The following is an 18166-nucleotide window of genomic DNA, read 5'->3' on the forward strand; positions in this document are numbered from 1 at the left end:
AATATTTATTCCAAAAGCTTCCAACTGCACAACACAAAAGGTCCACAGGCTCTATAGATCTTGTGACCTATACTCTGTGCTTGGTAAAAATATGGCATTTACAGAAGGTACAAATCATCAATTACTAGCAAGCTTGGAAGTGAGAGAACACTGTCTTCAGGGAAGAGGTAAAGAGAAAAACAATGACATAACTCTGTAAATGAGCTGCCATAATAATCTCAACGTAGATAACACTACTTACTTAATTCCATTTATTTTGGAGATCATTTATTTTACTTAAGTGAAGAATTGACTTTTATGCTTATTCTTTCTTTCATAAACAATCAGCTTTCTCCAGACATCAAAACAGATTCAACTTAAGCTACTGCACCTTCTTCATATCCTTATGGTAAAATGGGGATAATATCACCCATCCCTCTGGGCAGAAGGGTAACCAGAGTCTGTGATTTAAAGCATAGAGCACAATGCCTGGCACAGAACAGTTTTACACATGAAGTATAAAGAGAACTCTACAGTCCTGGACATCACTGAGCATCTACATTTGGAGCATGCTAGACCTCATTACAAAGTCTCATTATGAAAAACTATTTTTAAGGGCACATAATGACTAAAACTCGCTAAGGTAGACTAATATAAGTGCTAACCATAACAGAAAAACCTGAGTCTCATCCACCTCCTCATGGCAAACAAATCAAAAAATAGAGAAAAAAATTACTCACAAGCAACAAAAGAAAAAAACAGATGGGGTGTCTGGGTGGCTCAGTCAGTTGAGTGTCAGACTCCTGACTTCAGCTCAGGTCAGGATCTCAGGGTCATGAGATAGAGCCGTGCATCGAGCTCTGCACGGACAGTGCAGAGGCTGCTTGAGATTCTCTCTCCCAGTCTCTCTGCCCCTCCCCCGCTTACACACATACACATCTCTCCCCTCTCTCAAAATAAATAAATAAAAATTTAAAAAAAGACAAAAAAAAACCCAGACAAACTGGACTACATCAACATTTAAAACTCATGTGCATCAAAGGACACACTCAATAGTGAAGACAACCCACAGAATATCAGAAAATATTTGCAAATTTACACACGATAAGGGGTTAATATCCAAAATATAAAAAGAACACTTACAATTCAACAATAAAAAGAATCCAAATAAAAAAATGGGCAAAGGATTTGAATAGCCATTTCTCCAAAGAAGATACACATGGCAATAAGCATATTAAAAATGCTTAACATCACTAATCATTAGGAGAACGCTAATCAAAACCGCATGAGATATCACTCGACACCAATCAGGATGGTTATTATTATTATAAAAAAGAAAAAGAAAAAAAAACAGAAAATAACAAGTTTGGTGAGGTTGCAGAGGAATTGAAACCCTTGGGCACTGCTGGTAGGAATGCAAAATAATACAGCTGCTATGGAAGACAGGATACTTGATAGAATTACCAAACGATCCAGTAATTCTACTTCTGAGTATAAACCCAAAAGAATTTAAAGCAGAGACTTAAACAGATATTTACTTGTAAATCCTCACTCATAGCAGCATTACTCAATGAGAGGCAAAGGGCGGGTCACTCCAACTTGGGTTACTTTGACATGAAGACTATTTTGAGCTAAAAGCGATCAATTACCTGCAGATTCTGGAAAAGCTTTTTACCGCTCCCTCAACTGCCTAAATTTACATTGGAAAGGAGAGCCTATACCAGGAAGAAAGTTACTAAGAAAGATTGTCTTTACCTAAGAAACTTATTTGCATAAGAGGCAACTTTAGTTTTCCAAATATCATCTCTCAACTTCCTAAGATCTTTCTCCCAGTGTATCCTCAGACCTTACCCACCCCTCTCCTTAGCTCACATAGGCATCATGTTGCCTGTTTTTGGAATTTCATGTCTGTGTGGATTCCCTGTTCACATGCTACTGAATTTGATTTTCTCCTGTTAATCTGTCTTATGTCAACGTGATTCTTAGTCCTACTAGAGGAACTCTGAAGAGCAGAGTATTCTTCCTCCCCAAAATTCACAACAGCCAAAAGGTAGAAATAATCCAAGTGTCCAAGACAGATAAATGCATAAACAAAATATGATATAACCATACATTGGAATATTACTCAGTCTTTAAAAGGAAAGAAATTCTGACATGTGCCACAACATGGATGAACTTTGAAGATACTATGTAAAGGAAATAAGTGAGTTACCAAAGGACAAATACTGTAGGATTCCACTTATATCAGTACCTAGAGTAATCAAATTGGGAGACAGAAAGTATAAATGTGGATTATATGGAATAATGGAAATATGCAATAATGGGAAATAATTAATGCCACTGAACTATATACTTAAAACTGTTTAAGAAGGTAAATTTTATGTACTATGTAAATTACCACTATATATGTATACATATACATACATACACACATATATATAATTACCACTATATATGTATACATATGCATGCACACATACACACACACACACATACATATATCCCCCCAGCTTTCAATTCACTGACTTACCCTACTCTTCAGTTTAGCCTGTCTCAAATTTAAATTCTTTTTTTTAAATTTTATTTATTTTGAGAGAGAGTGTGTGTGTGTGTGCCCACAAGCGAGCACAAACAGGGAGGGGCAGAGAGCCATGGAAAGAGAGAATCCCAAGCAGGCCTGCACTGTCAACACTGAGAGCCCAACATGGGGCTCAATCTCATGAACTGTGAGATCATGACCTGCTGAAATCAAGAATCAGACGTTTAACCGACTGAGCCACCCAGGCACCCCTCAAATTTAAATTCTTAATGGATTTTCATAAGCTTGAAAGAAGTAACAACACTTTCTCAAAATCAAGATCCAAATTTACTTACCTATTCTGGATTCCCGTAGAATCATTTTTTAAATCATAGAAAATGGCACCTATAACCAATCCCAGGATGATTGTCACAATTATCTTTTCAAAAAAAAAAAAAAAGAAGAAAAGTCTTAATTAAAGACAAAAACAACACGCCATTTATGATTATTATATGGCTACGTAACCAAATTTCTCCATTGAGATAGATACTTCAAATCGTTCAGCCAAAGCCCTTGGGAGAATATGGAACAGTGTATGTTATTAGACCGCTTTCTAAATTAAAAAATAATTTATCTGTTTGTTGGGGAGGCTGACAGTAGAACACAGTAAACTCCTAGAACCCTAAGGATCCCCCCACTGATTCACCAGGCCGGTTCAAGGTCTAGTTCAAACTACCAGGCCTGGGAAGGCCATATAGAGTAGGGAAGCAATGCAAGTGCGTGGCTAAGTCATTTGAGAAATAAAATAAAGTCCATGTGGCTAAAGAGTTCTGACCTGAACTTTCAACCTTTGTGCTGCTAGTGAACATGCAGTTTTATATTTGAAGAGGCTCAAGTAAAAACAGGATATCTTTACTCTTTTTTTAAAATGACTTTTTAAAAAATATGTTTATTTATTTTGAGAGAGAATATGTGCGTGTGTGTGTGTGTGAGAGAGAGAGAGAGAGCGAGAGCGAGAGCAGGGTAGAGGGGCAGAGGGAGAGAGAGAGAAAGAGAGACAGAGAGAGAGAGAATCCCAAGCAGACTCCACACTCAGCACAGAGCCCGACACAGGGCTCAGTCTCACAACTGTGAGATCAAGGACCCGAGCCAAAATCAAGAGTTGAACACTTAACCGACTGAGCCACGCAGGCACCCCAGGATATTTTTACTTTTAACATTAAAAATAAATAAAATGTTTCAAGCACATATAAAACAATTCTAACAATGTTATTTCATGTGATAAGGAAGCAGCGATAAGCTGGGGCTCGCCTATCTGACCCAGGGGACAGTCTATGCCTGCACTGGAAAAGTGCACTGTCACTGCCACCAAAGCATTCAACCAGCTCTCTCTGAGGGTACCCGAGTACTTTCACTACCCATTCTCTTGTCACTGCTTCTCCAGCAACCTCAGCCCAAGGGCCTGCAGCCAAACGAGTAGAACTAAGCTGCCAGTTTTTTGCCACTCTTACCTACCTTCACTTACTCGGTCTGTTTGAGGACTCAAGTAGACTGGATAAACATTACTTCTGCTTTTAAGATTGACAAAATATCTCTTAAGGACACTTCTATAAGCAAAGGATTAAGGGTTATACTATGACACAATTTATTTAGGAAAGTTCTACGTATTGTACTTTTATGTTGTATTAAATTTAAAAAATGTAAGAAATGGTAATCTGAAGAAAACAAAATATCCCACCATGTATCTTGGAACCTTCAAAGTTAAAAAATAAAATACAAAATCTCAGTACTACTACAGTACAATAGTATCAAGACTTGAAGGAATTTTTTGAAGCATATTTTGGCATGAAGCAAACCAAACTGGTAAACAGGATCATGATCTGTGGAGGCTAGTTTGTGAAAACCACAGTCTGGAAAAAGTATGATCTGAGATGTCTTTAAAATTCCCTTGCTAATAAGACAGTCAGAAATTTGGAGAAAAAAATCTATTACCCTGGTATATTTTCATTACCCTCAGAATATACTGTACTTCATGCCAACAGATAAGCTTCCAAAATAAATGATGATGGCTCCATTACCATGTGTGCATGTGTATGTATACAAGTCTCTATGTTCACCCAGTATAGCTTTAAGAATGTCTGGACTTTTTAATCTGGACACTCTACATGCTTGTTCCTTTTGCATATAAAAGATACTGTCAATATTACCATTAGGATGTTCGCTAAAGGTTCGATAGTCAATATTACCAAAGGATGTTCGCTATGATCAATCTCATAATTTTGTCATGCTTTTACAAGGTGAATCCACGTTATTCTTTCTTGGATTACAGAAAAGAGAAAAAAAATAGGCAAACTAAGCATTGCTCAACAGAGCACACAAAGAGGAGATACTGTAAGTCCTGTGCACCTGGGCTCTGTTCTGAACAGAAGGAAAAAAAAAAAAGAAATTCCCTAAATATGTTATTCTGTCTTATTCACCTGTGTTTAGCAATATATCTCAAGGTGAGTTCTGAGGGATAATTATGGCCATTACTCAAAAAACATCCCTAGTCAAATGTAAAATGTGCCAGTAGAAAAAATGAATCTTTAAGAGATACGATAGTGTTTTCCAAATTGATTTGGTCAGAAAAACCCATGGCACATTAAATGAACATTAAATCCTTCTATACAGATGATCCATTCACTCCCAGATCATTCAAATACAACCTTTGGTTAAAGGGCATTATTAGAAGCAAAGTCTGAATCATGGAAGTGACTAGTTGAAATTTAGGTATGGCTGTAATACAACTGACACAGGATTTATCAGCGGGAAGCCATAAAACAGTTTAACAGCTTCATGTTCAAATAGTTTAAAAAGTAAACAACATACATGAGTTTAAAACCACTAAACCAAAGGTCAGCAAGCTAGGGTCTACAGGTCAAACATGGCCTGTCACCTATTTCTGTTCAGCCTCTAGCTAAGAACAGTTTTTACCACTTTTTTAATGGTTGGGAGAAAACAAAAGTGAGAGAAGAATATTTCTTGCCACATGAAATTTAAATGAAATTCAAGTTTCAGTATCCATCAATAAAGTTTTATTGGAACCCAACGATGTTCATTTGTTTATATATTATCTATGGCTCCTTTCAAGCTAAAACGGGAAAGGCTAGAGACAAAGACCACATGGCCCACAAAGCCCAAAGTATTTACTACCTAGCCCCTTACAAAAAAGGTTTGCCTGTTCCTGTTCTAAGCAAACATTCCAGTATCTACAAATCTGAACAGCAGATACTCAGAGAGATGCAATGTCCTATCTTTGTTCTAGGAGACTGCCACTACTCTGAACACTGTTGGGACTCCTTTAGTGGAACTGAGTTCATTGAGGAAGGAAGTAGGCTGAATATGCAACCTGGAGGCACTAGGCCTGGGTCTACATCTGAAGTAAGCCTAGCAACAAAAGATGCAGAGTCATGGTGTATTAGAAATAGTTCCACATTTTAGAAAAGGGAACCCTCTTACACTTTTGATGGGAATACAAACTGGTGCAGCCACACTGCAAAACAGTATGGAGATTCCTCAAAAAGTTAAAAATAGAACTACCCTATGATCCAGCAATTTCAGACCAGGTATTCACCCAAAGAATACAAAAACACGAACTCAAAGGAACACATGCACCCCTAGGTTTACAGCAGCATTGCCTACCATAGCTAAATTATGGAAAGATCCCAAATGTCCACTGACCGATGAATGGATAAAGAAGATGTGGTATATATACATGTAATGGGATATTACTCAGCCAAAAACAAAAATGAAATCTTTCCATTTGCAATAACGTGGATGGAGCTAGATATTGTGCTATGCAAAATAAGTGAGAGAGAGAAAGACATATGATTTCACTCATATGTGGAATTTAAGAAACAAATCAAACAAGAAAAGGAGAAAAAAAAAAGAGAGAGAGGCAAGTCAAGAAACAGACTTTTAACTATAGAGAACAAACTGATGGTTACCAGAGCAGAGGTGGGGGGCGAGGGGTTGGGTTAAATAGGTGAGGGGGATTAAGGAGTGCAGTTGTGGTGATGAGCACCAGGTGTTGTATGGAAGTGTTGAATCACTAAATTGTACACCTGAAACTAATATTACACTAAATGTTAACTGATTGGAATTTAAATAAAAACTTTTAAAAAAATAAAAAAAGAAATACCTCCACATTCTAATCATATTCTTCTCAGACTACCATATTGTGACTTGGACAAGACACTTGTAAATCACTTTCAGAGGCAAGAGAAATTTAAGTTATTTTCCAAGTTATAAAAAAATCTATAAATCACACTAAAGAACCAACTCCATCACATTCCAATAGTGACGTTGGAACAATGGTAACCAGATTGACTTTGTTTACCAGACTTGTACCCAAAAGACATCAAATATACTATAAAAGAATAAAAATTTAACCTTGATTGCTAGTACACAGAAGTGTGCATATTCTGACAGAAATGTCAAATAACAAGTAGTAAAAATGTTTGGAGCAACTGGCAGTGTATCTCAAAGAGGGATACAGATTCTTGGTATTAATACTTACAAAGCAACTGTACTGAAGTATGAAAATTATGGTGCACGTGGTAAGAAGTCAGTAATATCTTATTAGTGCCAACAGCACGTCATCTTTTAGTACTTGACAAATTCAACGATTGACAGTAAAATCCATAACCCCCAAAATAACTAGCTAAACTGACTTCCTTGAAAAGAATGGCCCAATGAACTGGGAATATTAGAGTTTCATATGACAGAGCACCTGAGAATTACAGAAAAATAAAAGAGTAATAATCAACAACTCTGAACAGAGCCAGCCAAAATAGAAAAAGAACAGGATTTCATCATTATTAAAAGAAAGTCAATCTGACAGTGAATACCCTTGTTTAACAGAATTAAAGTCTGCTTACTACACTGTGGTAACTACAAACTGTTGTAGGTATCTTAGTGCTCTCCTAAGATTCGAATCCCAAAATGAAGAAGGTCAATTATAAGGAACAACATTTGTATACAGGCTCTTCCCTCAGAAAGCAGCTGGCCCCTATGACCTTCTAAGGCATTCAGTGACTTCCAGATCCAGGCTTCCCTGGCCAACCGATTTCAAATGCAATCAACTCCTTTCCACTCTCTCCCTCTTTCCCCCTCCCTGTTCCTTCTATCTTTTTCTCTTCCTTTCTCTGCTTTTCTGTTTAAAAGTTCTCCACAGACCCTTTTACCACCTGACTTGCTATATAGTTAATTTCTGTATGAATTTGTCATCTGTTTTCCTCATTGGAAAATAGGCTCCATGAGAACAGAGGTTTTATTTTTGCACATTTTGTTCACTGCTGTATATAAGCTCCCAAAATGCCATATGTGATCAGTAAGAACTTTTGTTGAGTGGATCAGGAAATGAATGCATGCAGCTATCAGAAAACTATAGATGTGGCTAAACATCTCCTTTACTTCACAATTTTGAAGAAAACAAATTTCTACAAAGATTATCCATTACAGCTTGTCTAAATCAACAAAAATTCTGAGTTAGGTAGTAAAAAAAAAAAACCCCATAAAAAAAGAAAATATTTTCCTTAAGTAAAAATTTCATTGTGTTTTACTTGTTCTGTTGGCTGTTTCTATATCCCAAATGGAGTGGGGATAAATAAATAGAATGTTGAGTAGAAGATAAGCATAATCCTAAAATAGATTATATTACAACCTAATATTCCCACATGATATGTCTGAGCATAATCAGAAGAATCTGTCAGGTTACCTGAGCTATAGAGGCCTGAGGGTTACCCAGTAAGTTTTTGAATGAACGCTTGGAAATCCATCTGAGTTGATGACAGAAGGAGGTGGCATAGGTGATCTCCCCAAAGGCTGAGCTCTTCTTTTTCTGACCCTCTGAGAGTTGATTTAACTCATCTTTTGTTTTTCTGGAGAAGGCAGAGTTGGCATAAAACTCAGCTATTTTTTCAATGAGTGGAATATCTCTCTTGGAAGGTCCTTCAGTCTCCTTGGCTTTGGAATAAAAGTAGATAAAGAAGGGGAACTTTATTAATAGAGTAACAACTCATTTAGCCCATTTTTCGGCAACCCTTTTCTTAGATTCTTCCCTAATACCTTAATTCTAATGCTTGAGTATAAAAAATTATTAGATCTGTCATTGCTCTACAACATTAGAAAAATACAGTTAATTGGGGTGCCTGGGTGGCTCAGTCGGTTGAGCGTCTGACTTTGGCTCAGGTCATGATCTCATGGCTCATGAGTTAGAGCCCCACATCGGGCATTGGGCTCTGTGCTGACAGCTCGGAGCCCGAAGCCTGCTTCGGATTCTGTGTCTCCCTTTCTCTCTGTCCCTCCCCGCTCATGCTCTGTCTCTCTCTCTCTCTCTCTCTCAAAAATAAACATTCAAAAAAAAATTTAAAAAAAAAAGAAAAATACAGTTAATTGACTGACTACTCCCATAAACTTATGAATACAGCAAACCTACTGACCTTTTCCTAACTATAATATTTGAACCCTAATTCTTTTAAAATAGACATCTTATCATAGCAAGTTATAATTCCTAATAGAAAAATCTTGCCTTTGTTTTCTTCTATATGCAAATACATAAATTGCCAAGTTTCTTATTTCAAAACACTATAAAATCCATGGGCATTTTTTAAATAAAAATTCTCCTTAGAACTGATACTATCATATAAATGCTTATTTATAAATTAAATCAAAAATATTCTCAACAGTCAAGGAAAACAAAATCTGTGTTGACCAGTGCCATAGAGTGAATGTGTGATCCCTCAAGATTCATATGCTAAAACTCAATCCCCAATGTGATGATGTTTGAAGGCGGGACCTCTGAGGGGTTATTAAGTCATGAGGGTGTTGTCCTCATTAATGGGATTGGTAAACTTATAAAAGAGGCCTCAGAGAGCTCCCTCCCTACTTCCACCATGTGAGGAGGCAATGAGAAGATGGTGACCCATCTCTGAACCAGGAAGCAGGTCCTCAACAGACAATGAATCTGCAGATACCTTCATCTTGGACTTCCCACTCCAGAACTGTGAAAAATAAATGTTTATTGTTTAAGCCACCGGTCTATGGTATTTTTGTCACGGTAGCCCAAGTGGACTAAGACAACGGTTATCAGAGGACAGTATTAATATAAATTCACAAAGCCATGATTTAATGAGTTGCCACATTGTTAAACTTCAGTTAATGCAGTGAAGCAATAACCTGTGACTCTCAACAGATTTTCATACCTTCACCCGCCTGGTCCTGTCTGTTTAATACCACAGCAGAGGAGTCTCCATTAATGACATCCAGGAAGAAGTCTGCAGGGTTATTATAGGGCTCACACTGGTAACCTACAAAAGAAGGCAACTCAAGTACACAAACTTGATGGTCTTGGAAAACAAAAACTCACTTACAGGGGTGAGAGAGGTGAGGGAGAGGGAGAGAATCTGACAACTTCTCCCTTACTTTTTTTTTTCTCTTCTCCCTTCACTAATTTACCTTTTCTTTTTATATATTCAATCACACAACATTTCAGCAATGCTCTGTCTCCCAGAAAAATACACACTTAAAACCAACCTAGGACTCTCAGAAAGTTCATACTAGGTCCTTACCCATCTTAGTTCATGAGACCCGAAACAGCTATCCTCAGTATGCTCTGAAGCTTATCAGAACTTCTTCAAAAATAGAAATATAGGTGCAAATAAAAATAAGTTAAAAAAAAAAAGCTGTAGCTGGAACTAATGCTCTTCAAAGCAAGGCCACAAGCAAAGAATGCTACAGCACAGCAGGACTGTCCTTGGGAGAGGCCAGGGGTGTGTTCTGCTCTCCAAGTTCACCTGGGGATAGCCAAATATGCATTCATTGTGCTGTCATAATTCCAATAGGGAGAACAAATCACCAGAGCAGCACTCCCAAGAGAATGTGACTGGCACAACACAGCTGAATGCTTATCTCAGCTTCTGCGGCACAATCCTCTGGACTCAACTTGGCCTCCAGTTTGACTCTAGGTTCATCTCCCCTAAACTCCCTAGACCTGTGTGTGCTTATTAACTTTAAATGATGGACATTAAATGGAAATTTTTAAAACTGGCTAGTGAATATTTAAAACTATATTTGGAGTCATGGAGCATCATCTATAATCGTATCCAAATATCTCTAAAATGAAGCAGCGGTGCCTGGGTGGCTCGGTTGATTGAGCGTACGACTTCGGCTCAGGTCCTAATCTCACGGTTTGTGAGTTCGAGCCACATGTCAGGCTTTGTGCAGATAGCATGGAGCCTGCTTCAGATTCTCTGTCTCCCTCTCTCTCTGCCCCTCCCCTGCTCATACGTGCACTCTCTCTCTAAAAAATAAACATTTAAAAATTTTTAATAAAATAAAGCAGACAACATGAGTCGTAAAAAAACAATTACATACTTCCATTCTAAATAGAACCAAGCAGTCCAAAACTGTCAGAAATGTCGGTCCCTCAAAGACACCTAGTCATTCTATTAACTGGCAAGTCACTCACACCCCCTCAAGGCCTAAATCTGCAATCTAACGTTACTAGAAAATTTTAAGTAGCATCTTATGAACCTCCACCAAAGGAGACTAACATCTTCTACGAGGGAACACAGTGATAGAGCCTGATCCATAATACAGTCAAGAAGATAATTGGAGGATACTATTAGGCCTTTCCCAAAATGTTCAACAGACATAACTGGCTATGAAGCCAACAAATATCCTGAACTGAAGTGGGAAGCAGATCAGGTAAGGCCCAGTAGAAATACTCCTGCACACACATGCAGGCATACTCAACCAGGTCAGGAAAAAGACCCAAAGAACAAGCTAGTGCTGCAACGTGAAGAAAAATTCTAGCACCAAACTACCAAAGTTGTGTTGGAATGGGGGAAGCCATGGTATGTCTACTCAAAAATCAACAGCATTCCTATAGACCCCTTTTACTCTCTTTAGGATTCTCTTAATAAAGGATCTTACTACATGAAAAAGTCAAGCATACCCATTAATGCAAAGTAACCCAAGGCCTCCTGCGTAGGCCCATGGAACATTAGTCTTCCTGAGGCCAACAAGGTGAGGCTATCAAACAACTTGAAGATAGAGTAACGAGGCTGATGAATGGAGAAAATGATTGTTCGTCCCTGTTCAGACATCCTAAATTAAAAGTGAAAAAAATAAAAGTCATTAAATGTCTGAGTCATTAAACATGTGAAATGTGAACATCGTGGCAACTTTATTCCTGCCTCTAGGTTATCTATTCTTAGTTCGACTTGATTTTCTCTTACTAACTTCTCATTTCATATTATCCATCTGATAGTTAGGAGACCTCAATTTGGTGCTTCTATGAAGCACTAGGGTTTCTAAAGTGTGTTCTATGGGCAGTCTACATCAACCAGAAGAGTAATTAAAAATGCAAATCTCCAGGGTCACCTGGGAGGCTCAGTCAGTTAAGCGACCTACTTCCGCTCAGGTCATGATCTCATGGCTCATGAGTTCATGCCCCGCATTGGGCTCTCTGCTGTTAGGACAGAGCCCGCTTGAGATCCTCTGTCCCCCTCTTTCTGCCCCTCCCCAACTAGTGCATGCACACTCTCTCTTTCTCTCTCTCTCAAAAAGGAAGAACCATTTAAAAATGCAGATCCCTGAACATTCTCAGACCTATTGGGCCTAGTGAATCCATACATCTAACAAGCACCCAGGTAGTCCTGTAAGTACACTCAAGTTTGAAAACATATTATAGACTAAATATTAAAACAATGATTGCATGCCCCATTCTCACTGATCATTTAAATCTCTTGGCTCTTTAGGAATTGGTTTTCATTCTTTTCCCTTAATGGTACAACTAACATTACTGAGTACTTACTATGTCTTTGCTACTACATACTTTATAGATAGCCTTATCTAAATTTTCACAATATTGTTACAAGGCAGTACCAATACTACCATTACCTTTATATTACAGATAAGACTTAAGAGAGCTGAGCAACTGGCCCTAAGTGTCACAGTTACTTAAGGGGTGGGGTTGGGATTTGATCTAATTCCATGGCCAAAACATTGTTAAACTACCTTTACACAAGAGTTACTACTTATGGGTAGAAAAAAAACAAAGGCCAAATCATTGTTAAAAATCTGTCATTATTGGAAATATTTTATGAGAGGTATCATGTCAATTTAGGCATTTTCTAAGTACCTACTTACTATATGCTAGTAGTGTCTATAAGTTCCTTCTGCCCCAAATAGGAACAGGCCAGTAGATCAATCATTTCAATACAGTGTGGAATAAAAGAAGCTGAGGGTTTCTTATAAGCAAAATAGAAGACTATAACCCATTCTGAAGATAATATAAGTAGTGTATCAAAGGGGCCAACCGGAGTAAGCCAAGAAGAGAAAGTGTAGTCAGGTAGAAGGAACATGGCAAAAAAAGTATGCAATAACAAGGTCTACTAAGGAAACTACAAGTAGTTCAATGCCATTGCAGAGCCCAGAGGTATGTGCAGGAGTTGGGACTGGGGGAGGGGAAAAAGTTAGTAAGAGAGACTGCATCAAAAAATAAGCCCATGATGAATCTCTTCACTCAGAAGCTGCAGCTTTAGTCAGACGGTAAGAAAGGGCTGGTGAAGCACTGGAAGCAGGAAAGTGGATTGGTGTGAAAGCCTTGTGGTCTGAGGCCCAATGACATCAATATCAGTATCTCCTATTAGACATGTAGACTCTTGTACTCCATGCTGTAGAAACAGAATCTGATTTTAACACGACCCTAGTGATTAGTGTGCACAGTGGAGTGTGAAAAGGACCAGGTTAGAGCCCTCCAACAGGGGGAACGATGCTTGTGTGCTAACTAGAACAAAACATGATAAAACATAACACAGTCAAGTATGCCACATCAATTCACCATTCTCTACTGAATGCTGTTAACATACTTACAGATGACAAAAATATCATGCATTCTCTAACTGAACCCGAACCCCAGACCCATTAGTTGGCATCTTCACTTATATGTGCAACTGACATCTCAAACTTAAGATATCTAAAATCTTCCTATTGCTTCTTATCTTAGCATAGAGACTTGCTTATGAGGGCATGGGCATCAGAGGAAGCAAGGTAATGACAAGGTGGGGATGTCATTAAAGGTGATGTGTTTGGTAGCTTTTAAAAAAGTGGGGGTTAGGGAGCAGTCCCAGAGGTAGCGGGCGGAGGAAATGGCCAGAGTGACTAAGAGATTAGTAGTATTTAACAGTTAAGTTACTTGGCTGACCAAGTAAGTAAATATATTGAGATAATGACAGCTAAGACTTTGTCTGTCTAAAAAATCATTTACAAACATGGAAAGGGTGGGGCACCTGGGTGGTTCAGTCAGTTAAGTGTCTGACTCTTGATCTCAGCTCAGTCATGATCTCACAGTTCGTGAGTTCAAGTGCTACACCAGGTTCTGCTCTGATAGCACGAAGCCTGCTTGGGATTCTGTCTCTCCTGCTCTCTCTGCCCCTTCCCCACTCATGTGCTCACTCTCGCTTTCTATCTCAAAATAAATAAACATTTTAAAAAACAAACAAACGTGAAAAGGGAAAAGACTAAAAAGAGGACTCATGTTAGACTAGATTGGAAATTTTACACATTCTTGAGTTTTTTAATACACACATACTAACAGAGCAATAGTTACAGATGTATGTTTGTATCTATCATTCTATTCAAAATATATATGTGTATACACATATGTAATTAATATTCCATATATTTTCCAAATAGAAATAGGTGCCTGGCTGGCTCAGTCAGTGGAGCATATAACTCTGGATCTCAGGGTTATGAGTTTGAGTGCCATGATGAGTGTGGAGATTACTTAAAAATAAAATCTTTGATAAAAACAATATAAAAATATATTTCTGTGTTATATATATACACATACATAACGCACATGTACACAAATATTTCCTAGGTATGTCTGCTAAGTGGGTCTGGAAGCAATGAAACTTCCAGTGTAGTAGCAGCAAGCACACTACACTAAGTAAGCAGATCTTGGTTTCTAAATTCTGACTACACCAGAAGGTACCGGGGCTCCTTAGAGAAACATCTGACACAGGAAAAGGACAAGATGAGCATGGATCATCTTGTTGACCAGGAAGTAGAGAAATGCTTGAAGAATGATTAGGGAGCATGTCAAAAGGACACAAAGCCAGACTGAAGGGGCTTCCAATGGCCAAATCAGGGCTAATTTAATCATAGAAAATAAGTAATAGCAGATTATAATCTATTGACTAAAATAATATGAGTAAAATGAATAGAGAAGGAGGAAAAGTTCTTGGTAGTAGAATGCCAACTAATATATGTAGAAAGAATGATGTAAACACAAAATCACTTGGCAACCATCACACCAATAATTGATCGAGGCAAAAGTTGTGAGTACATGCTAAAACTGGTGGGTAGAGATTTGATGAGAAACAGGATATGGACATAATAACCAGTTATCTCCCCTGACAAAATATTAATCAATTACAAAGGGAAAAATAATTACTTCACAGCAGGTACACCCAGCAGACACCAACATGACCAGCTGATGGTCATGAACATCACCCATGGAAAAGTCAAAACCATGCACACCCAGCAGACACCAACATGACCAGCTGATGGTCGTGAACATCACCCATGGAAAAATCAAAACCATGCAGCCCCTCTCCTCGTTAGGGAAATACAAATCAAAACCACACTGAGATACCACCCCACACTGGTCAGAGTGGCTAAAATGAACAAATCAGGAGACTACAGATGCTGGTGAGGATGTGGAGAAATGGGAACCCTTTTGCCCTGTTGGTGGGAATGCAAACTGATGCATCCACTCTGGAACACAGTGTGGAGGTTCCTCAAAAAAATTAAAAATAGAACTACCCTATGACCTAGCAATAGCACTACTAGGAATTTACCCAAGGGATACAGGAGTGCTAATGTATAGGGGCACAGGTACCACAATGTTTATAGCAGTGCTTTCAACAATAGCCAAATTATGGAAAGAGCCTAAATGTCCAACAACTGATGAATGGATAAGGAAGATGTGGTTTATAGACACAATGGAATACTACTTAGCAATGAGAAGGAATGAAATCTGGCCATTTGCAGCAACGTGGATGGACCTGGAGGGTATTATGCTAAGTGAAATGAGTCAGAGAAAGACAGATACCTTATATTTTCACCCATATGTAGATCTGGAGAAACTTAACAGAAGACCATGGGGGAGTGGAAGGGGGAGAAAAAGCTATAGAGAGGAAGGGAGGCAAATCATAAGAGACTCTTGGATACTGAGAACAAACTGAGGTTGATGGGGGGTAGGGGAGAGGGGAAAATGGGTGATGGGCACTAAGGAGGGCACTTGTTGGGATGAGCACTGGGTGTTGTACAGAAACCAATTTGACAATAAATATACAATAAAATAAATAATAAAATAAAATAAAATAAAATAAAATAAAATAAAATAAAATAAATCACACAGCCCCTGATTTTTGCACAAGAATACAACATCATTTCTGTGGTATCCCTACCAAGAATTCATGGCCTGAGTCTAGTCATAGAGAAACACTGGATGCATCCAGGTTGAGGGCCACTCTACGAAATGTACTCTTGAAGACAGATAAGGACATGAGAGCCAGAAAAGACTAAAGAACTGTTCAGAATTAGAAAATATTTTAAAAATCATTCCTGGAGAAAATTCTAAGCCAGAAAGGAGAAAGAGACACTTTTGGGACAACTGGTGAAGTCCAGCTGGAGTTCATGGGTTGGACGGTGGTGCTGGCAGCAATGTGGACTCCTTGGCTGGGAGGTGTGTAAGATGGAATTGTAGGAGGAGTGTCCTTGTTTCTTAGAGTTATACTCCAGAGTATCTAGGGGTGATGGTACATGATGTCAGAAAAAGACTATGTGGGGTGGAGGGACGGAGGGAGAGCAAATGCACATAAATGGTAACAGTTATTTATTATTTATTTATTTTCTTTTTATTATTTTCTTTTCTTTTTATTATTTTTTTTATTATCTATATTATCTTTTCTCCATTCTTCCATTTTTCAGGTCCCAAATTTTAGAAACTCATTCTTTCAATAATCACTTCCCATGTCCAATTCATGAACTAATTCTGTTGGTTCTATCTTTACAATTGATCCAGAATCCATGACTTCTCACCAACTCACCACTACCATTCCTAGTCAAAACCAGCATCATATCTCCACTGAGCTATTACAGCCTCCTGACTGCTTTCCTTATACTCACCTTGCACTACAGTCTTTTCTCTACACAGCTGCCACTCTGCTGTTCTAGAACTCCCTAAAAGTTTCCCATGTAACCTAGAGACAATAAAAGCCACAGTTCTTACAGTGGCCTACAAAGCCTTTGTAATCTGCCACCCACTCAATTCCATCTCATGTTCTATTCTGTTATGGACTGAATTATGTCCCCCACCCAAAATTCATGTTGAAGTTCTAACCCCTATGACCTCAGAATACACCTGTATTTGCAGACAGGGTCTTTACAGAGGGACTTATGGTTAAACAAGGTCATATGTGGGCCTTAATCTAAGTGAGGACGCAGATTGAAGATAACTACGGACAAGCCAAGCCAGGGAGAAAGGCCTCAGAAAAAACAACTCTACTGACCCTCTTATCTTGGGCTTTTAGATTCCCAAGAATATGAAAAACTAAACTTCTGTTGTTTAAGTCACCCAGTCCATTGATACCACGTTATGGCAGTCCTAGCAAACTAATCGATAAGCAATCCCCATTCTACCTAGTTCACCAGCATCCAGTCCCTCTGGCCTCCTTGATATTCTAAACACATCAGGCACACTCTGCCTCAGGACCCACTGGCTCTTCCCTCCAAGGAGGACTCTCTTCTCCCAGACATCCAGGTCCTGCTTGCTTGCTCGCAGCTCACATATCACATCATTGAGGTCTTCTCTGACCATCCTACTGTTTAATATAGCACCCCCACCCCCACTACAGCCATCTTTTGCTACGCTCTTACCGTGCTTCATTTTTCTTGAAACGCTTATATTTGTCGATCAACTGTTTCCCTTGAACAAAGACAGAAGAAATTGCACTCACTGCTGAATTCCCTATACCAAGAAGAACACCTGATATACAGCAGGTGATCAGATATTCTCTCAGCATGGATGAGAGAATAATGTTCCTATAGCATTTACCTCTTCAGGAGCAAAAGGACAGCATTTGCTGTGCTTGAGTCTAAGCCAGTTGTGGGCTCATCTAGGAACAGGATGGCTGGATCAGTAATAAGCTCCATTCCTATACTAGTCCTTTTTCTTTCTCCTCCAGACACACCACGGATAAACTGAGTTCCAACCTAAAACACAAATATCATTATTAACAATTACAACCACAACCACTATTGTTTGTGGAGGTCCTACAATGAGCTGACCCTGTAAGAGGCAATATCTCATCCCTTGCTTATTCAAAATAGCAAGTAAATAAAAATGTCGGAAAAGAGGTAGGTTTCGCTTTAATAAAATGAGTAAACTGAGGCTCAAATCAGCTAAGTGGCTAAGCCTGATGTGAAAGCCATGCTTAACAGTACTATATATTCCTTACCAAGTCAAATTAGAATAGTAAAAGATTTGGCCCTGGCATACTGAAATCACAAACCAAAAGGGAGATAAAGGTAGGAGAGGAGAAGGGGAAAGCA

At 38.6% G+C, this 18166-nt stretch overlaps 1 protein-coding gene across 6 annotated transcripts in view; it reads right to left on the reverse strand.

Moving 5' to 3' along the window:
* ABCG2 (ATP binding cassette subfamily G member 2 (JR blood group)) overlaps nt 1-18166 on the reverse strand; it is a 131123-nt gene that overhangs the window by 14027 nt on the left and 98930 nt on the right. For all 6 annotated transcript variants that reach the window (XM_078445921.2, XM_078445924.2, XM_078445923.2 and 3 more), the window contains 5 exons: nt 17670-17827; nt 11496-11647; nt 9742-9846; nt 8256-8503; nt 2854-2936 (listed from right to left, as the gene is read on the reverse strand). In XM_078445921.2, the coding sequence (XP_078302047.1) occupies nt 2854-2936; nt 8256-8503; nt 9742-9846; nt 11496-11647; nt 17670-17827 (746 nt within the window). The remainder of the gene's footprint in view (nt 1-2853; nt 2937-8255; nt 8504-9741; nt 9847-11495; nt 11648-17669; nt 17828-18166) is intronic.

The sequence above is a fragment of the Panthera onca genome, chromosome B1, assembly GCF_046562875.1.
Source record: "Panthera onca isolate mPanOnc1 chromosome B1, mPanOnc1 haplotype 2, whole genome shotgun sequence".
Classification (NCBI taxonomy): domain Eukaryota; kingdom Metazoa; phylum Chordata; class Mammalia; order Carnivora; family Felidae; genus Panthera; species Panthera onca.